The sequence below is a fragment of the Ovis canadensis genome, chromosome 10 (genome assembly GCF_042477335.2).
Source record: "Ovis canadensis isolate MfBH-ARS-UI-01 breed Bighorn chromosome 10, ARS-UI_OviCan_v2, whole genome shotgun sequence".
NCBI classification, from domain to species: domain Eukaryota; kingdom Metazoa; phylum Chordata; class Mammalia; order Artiodactyla; family Bovidae; genus Ovis; species Ovis canadensis.
Genome location: NC_091254.1, coordinates 14,286,670 through 14,292,996, shown reverse-complemented (window position 1 = coordinate 14,292,996; position 6,327 = coordinate 14,286,670). Strand labels below are relative to the sequence as shown.

The 6,327-nt window shown below is 35.6% G+C and overlaps 1 protein-coding gene across 1 annotated transcript; it reads left to right on the top strand.

Annotated features, from left to right (window-relative positions):
* The first annotated feature begins 3,134 nt into the window (after nucleotides 1-3,134).
* LOC138446747 (olfactory receptor 5W2-like) lies at nucleotides 3,135-4,864 on the top strand. Its single transcript, XM_069602103.1, has 2 exons — nucleotides 3,135-3,447; nucleotides 4,263-4,864. Exons 1-2 carry the CDS (start codon nucleotides 3,135-3,137, stop codon nucleotides 4,862-4,864), a joined length of 915 nt encoding a protein of 304 aa, XP_069458204.1.
* Nucleotides 4,865-6,327: the final 1,463 nt, after the last annotated feature.

Below are 6,327 nucleotides of genomic sequence, written 5' to 3'. Positions count from 1 at the left end.
ATCTTGTCTGCTGTGAGTATTGCTTTTCCAGCTTTATTGTGATTTTCATTTGAATGGAATATCTTCACATCCCTTCATTTTCAGTTTGCATGTGTTTCTAGCTCTGAAGTGGGTTTCTTTGTATATATCTTCTTGATGAGACTTAATTTGTTCAAAATTTTTGTTCAATTTTTATTAGGTTGTTTGTTGTCTTACTGTCTGTGAGAATTCTTCATATAATTTGGCTATATGGTTTTCAAACATTTTACCTCAATCTTTGAATATGCATGCATATATATATATATATATATATATATATATATATATACACACATACATATTCAAAAGATTGCTTCTCTAATATATTTTTGTACACTGTTCCACATATCTCTTGCTACATAAACTGCATTTCATAACTAGATAACTTAAGAGAATGACCTGACCATACGTGCTCTGTCATACCTGACTCTTTGCAACCCCATGGATGATAAGGCTCCTCTGCCCAAGAAACTTTTCAGGCAAGAACACTGGAGTGAGTTGTCATTTTCTACTCCAGGGGCTTTTCTCTTCCTAGGGATCGAACTCACATCTCCTGCTAGACAGTCAAATTCTTTTCTGCTGAGCCACCTGGGAAACACTTGAATATTCATGCATTTATATATATTCAAAAACTTGTTTCTGATTTATTTTTGCACACTGTTCTAGTTATCTCTTCCTACAAAAACTGTATTTCAAAACTAAATAACTTAAGAGAATGATCACTGACTCCTTATTTTGTTCTTTCTCATGTTTACTGAGGTTGCATGAAATATTCAGTGGAAAGATGGGCTAGGTTGCAAGTTCTTTAATAATTGAGAGTAGATGAGAATATCTAGAAAGATAGACCCAAATTCTCCCCTGTCAGTTCATGTAATATCAGAATGTGCCACATTGTAAAATAAGATGGGTAGTTGGAATTTCTATACGGTAATTCATGGCTTTCACACACTATCTTATTAAAGACAAGACCCAGAAATGACTTATGATAATTTTGCTAATTTTTGTTTGTCAAAATAGATGAAGTATGGCAAAAATTCAAAGGATGAATATGCAATGCATGCAATATAGATGAACGTTGAAAATATTTCAATGAATACAAGAAGGCTGATGAAAAGAATAACAACAAAGAAAAAAAAAAGCATGTTGCATAATTCTGTTCAAAAGGAAGCCAAGAATTGGAAGCACAAAGAATCAGAAAGTAAATTAGTAGTTGCCAGGGCTCAGGGAGGTAGGAAGGGAAAGCGACAGCTAATACATATGGATTTCTTATCATAGTAATGAAAATGTTGTGGAAGTAAATACTGATGATAACCTAAGAACCTTGAAAACACAATGAAAAAACAAACAACGGTATACATTAGAAAGGTGCATTTTATGATGTACTCATTAAATTTCAGTAAAAAGGAAAACATGAATCAAGCGTGGTAATATCCTTCAATGAGATGTGAAGGAGACTCCAGAACACTATGAACAAATCTAAAGAAATGGAAATAATGGGGGGAGGATCTTTTTGAGTTTCAGTAGGTTTACTCTTTAACTAAAGAAGGACAGAATCATTTCAGAATAACTGTGAAGCACATCATACAAAAAAATTATGCAGTTTTCTTTTTACCATAGATCAATTTAATGACAGTAGGAAGGCATGAAAACTGAGCTTGTGCTAAGTAGCTTCTGAATTCTTAGGGGGAAATATAGAAGCAGAAATATAATTAATGAAATGTTTGCATAACATCAAAGCAAAGGGTCAGTAGCACAGGGATTTAAGTCCCAGTGTACCTGGTAAAATAAGAGGTCACCTGTTTATTGTTCAACTAGTCAAGACTTGCTCATCTCAGGTAGGTTTCCAGTTCCTAACTTAAAGAATATAGAAGAAAATACTTAACATTTTGAAGAAACAAATTGTAAATGAACCATTTTGTGCCAGCTTACTCATTAAAATCTGAAGTCAATGGCTAGAAATATTTCGATTTCAGAATCACAAGAATCTGAACTTGTTAATATCCACAATGCAACTGTTTATTTGTTTTATTTTGTTCTTTATTCACAGGAAATATTTACTCTTTTTTACCTTTGGAAAAATGTATACATGAATTTAAAGCATATTTTGTTAAATTAAAATAGAGTACGTAACACAATAAAGATAAAAACATGTAAAATTCATCTCCATGAGAACCACATGCCATGTTTCTTAGTTCTGAGGGAAAACGTTCATTGCTTACATTCTATTCTTACAAACATTAATGCATATACTCATATATATTACAAAGGGAAAAGCCTATGCATTTTAGAAACATTATTGTCCGTCATCTTATTTCCAATTTAGTAACTAACAGGCCATTCAACATATAAAATGATGCGAATTATACAATAAATATGGTGTTTTCACTTCCTTTTAGCTCTTTTTTTCCACTCATTAAGAGATTCACCTTTTGACAACTACCACTACACAAAGAGGTAATGAGCATTTTGGGAAAGCAAGAATAAATTTCTAGAACACCAGGTCAATAATACTTAATTCATGTCTCAGCAAATACTGAACATAACATAAACTAAAATAAGTAATATAATTACTTTTCTTTTATTGCTAGCCATTGATATGCTCACTGTTTCTGGAACTAAGTCAAATTCTCTAAAACCAATCATACTTGTTTGAGAAACATAAAAATTAGTATTGATTTTTGTATCTAAGTGACTATTTTCAACCCTCATAAATGCTCAGTCCTATATCTTACTGTCTGGTCTCTCTAACACTGATGTCTCTTCTAGGTTTTTCTCAAGATGTAAAGAGTTAAATTTTTCTAAATCTACTCTCTGGGATGAAGAAACTAACACTCAGAGAAGAGCTTATAGAAAGGAACAAGCCTCATGAATGGCATCTAAATTTACATCAAATTTCTCAAAAGTCTTTCTAAGATACTTTTTCATTATTGCAGAATAGACAGTTATGCCTCTTTAAAGAATGGGTGCATGACTGAATAATTTTCTAAGTATAAAAAGACACTTACAGAAAAGTATATTCTGTCTTATGACATTTTGTAGATGCCAAAAAGCGTTTCACATGCAAGTGTCATTTTTTAAAATCATTTTCTCAAAAGTTTACATCAGAACTAAGAAGAATGGATAGAAGGAATTGCTCCTCCATGACTGATTTCATTTTCTTGGGAATTACTGATAATGCTGTAAACAAAGTGATCCTATTTACCATATTTCTCTTTGTTTATCTCATTACTCTTCTGGCAAATCTTGGAATAATAACCATGATCAGAATGGATCCCCAGCTGCACACACCCATGTACTTTTTCCTCAGCTGCCTCTCCTTCAGTGGTCTCAGCATTTCCACAGCAGTTGGCCCCAAGATGCTGGTGGATCTATTTGATAAGAACAAATCAATTCCTTTCTATGGCTGTGCTCTGCAGTTATTGGTGCTCTATTGCCAGGAGAAATATCAATAACCTCAGATATGCAGATCCACCATCCTTATGGCAGAAAGTGAAGAGGAACTAAAAAGCCTCTTGATGAAAGTGAAAGAGGAGAGTGAAAAAGTTGGCTTAAAACTCAACATTCAGAAAATGAAGATCATGGCATTTGGTCCCATCACTTCATGGGAAATAGATGGGGAAACAGTGTCAGACTTTATTTTGGGGGGCTCCAAAATCAGTGCAGATGGTCATTGCAGCCATGAAATTAAAAGACACTTTCTCCTTGGAAGGAAAGTTATAACCAAACTAGACAGCATATTAAAAAGCAGAGACATTACTTTGCCGACTAAGGTCCGTCTAGTCAAGGCTATGGTTTTTCCAGTAGTCATGTATGGATGTGAAAGTTGGACTGTGAAGAAGGCTGAGCGCCAAAGAATGGATGCTTTTGAACTGTGGTATTAGAGAAGACTCTTGAGAGTCCCTTGGACTGCAAGGAGATCCAACTAGTCCATTCTGAAGGTGATCAGCCCTGGGATTTCTTTGGTAGGAATGATGCTAAAGCTGAAACTCCAATACTTTGGCCACCTCATGAGAAGAGTTGACTCATTGGAAAAGCCTCTGATGCTGGAAGGGATTGAGGGCAGGAGGAGAAGGGGACGACAGAGGATGAGATGTCTGGATGGCATCACTGACTCGATGGACACGTGAGTCTCAGTGAACTCCGGGAGTTGGTGATGGACAGGGAGGTGGCCTGGTGTGCTGTGATTCATGGGGTCGCAAATTGTCGGACACGACTGAGCGACTGAACTGAACTGAACTGAACTGATACCTATATGGATCGTGAATGTCTCCTGATGGCAGTGATGGCCTATGACTGGTACAAGGCAGTCAGCAGCCCCTTGCTCTATGCAGTCAGCATGTCCAGCAGGGTGTGCTCCCTGCTTATCGCTGGGGTTTATCTGGTGGGAATAGCAGATGCTCTGATACACATGACATTAGCACTCCACTTATGTTTCTGTGTATCAAATAAAATTAATTATTTTTTTTGTGATGTTGCTCCTCTCCTATTGCTATCTTGCCCAGATACACAGGTCAATGAGTTACTGATATTTACTGCTTTTGGCTTCATTGAACTGAGCACAATTTCAGGAGTTCTTGTCTCATATATTATCCTATCGGTCTTGAAGATCTACTCTGCCAAAGGGGGGTTAAAGGCTTTCTCTACTTGCACCTCTCACCTAACTTCTATGGCAATTTTCAAGGGAATAATGGTCTTCATGTATTTCAGGCCAAGTTCTTCCTACTCTCTAGATGAAGACAAAATGACCTCTTTGTTTCATATCCTTGTGATTCTCCTGTTAAACCTTCTGATTTATAGCCTAAGGAATAAGGATGTGAAACAGACCCTGAAAAAAATCGAAGAATAAATGGTTTTAAAAATTTATATTTTGTATATGTGCACACATGTACAGCCATACTTATGTGGTGACTGATGATTTATTAAAATTAAATGGTAGGTTACATGAGAAACATAATTTCTATTTGAAATATATTGCTATTTTCCCTACCTGTCATGCTTCTTTATATTTCCAGAATTTGTTATGGCATTAGGTTCCAGGAATTTTTTTTCTGACTTTTACAATATATTAGTTTTTGTTCAGTTTTTAGTCAAGCACTATCTGAATCCAGAAAATGATTCAATTTTTAGATGAAAAAAAAAATAGCAGGCAGAGGATCTGACAGTTACTCTGATCTTGAAGTGTGTGAGTCCATGCCTGTTAGAAGAAGTCATTGGTTACAACAGGGAAGAACCATGAGGGGCATATGCTAAGTGAAATAATTCATACAGAGGAAGACAAGTACTATACGGTCTCACATACAAGAAGAATCCAATTGGTCAAACACATAGAAATAGAGAATAGATTGGCTATTGCTACAGGCTGAAAGATGGGAGCAATGGGTGATGTTGGTCAAAGTTTACAGACTTTCTGGTGCTTGATGAATAAGTTCTGGGTGTCTAATGTGCACTGTGACTCTAGTTAACAGTTGTGTATCGTAAGACTGAAATTTGCTGAGCAAGTAGACCTTAAGGGTTTTCATGGTATGCACACTCAAAGTGATAGCTATGTAAATTGATGAATGTGTTAACTAACTTTATTGTAGTAATTATTTCAGAATGTAACACATATTAAATATTCATGCACTGTACCATATACATGTTATTTGTCAATTTTATCTGAATACAGCTAAAACACACACAGACACACAGACACACAGTCAAAAAAGGTAAGAGACAGTGGACAGAATCATGGTAAAGTACATAATTGTGCTTCATTATCAACTATCAATTCTTCTGTGACTCTCTGCACACCAATTTCCTTCCTTTTTTTCCTTATTCTTAGCTCTGGTTAGCTTGTGGTTCAAAAAAAAAAAAAAACACAACAACACCTATTTAAAAGATTATTTTATATCATCCCGTTGATCAGAGTTCTTTGCTTAAGAATGAGCTTTGCATTATGTAAACAAAGCACTACATGTTGTCTGGAAGGTCAAATAAACAAATATGTAATAAACTAAAAATAGAAGACAACACATTTTTCACTGATAATTATATGTCAATACAATTGTATGTCAATTATAGCCAATACAAAATTGGGCATCCCTGGTGTCTCAAGATGGTAAAGCATGTGCCTGCAATGTGGGAGACATGGGTTCAATCCCTGGGTCGGGAAGATCCCCTGGAGAAGGAAATGGCAACCCACTCCAGTATTCTTGCCTGGAAAATTCCATAGACTGAGGAGCCTGGTGGGCTACAGTCCATGGGGTCGCAAAGAGTCAGACACGACTGAATGACTTCACTTTCACTTTCCTTAATACAAAATTAAATGAA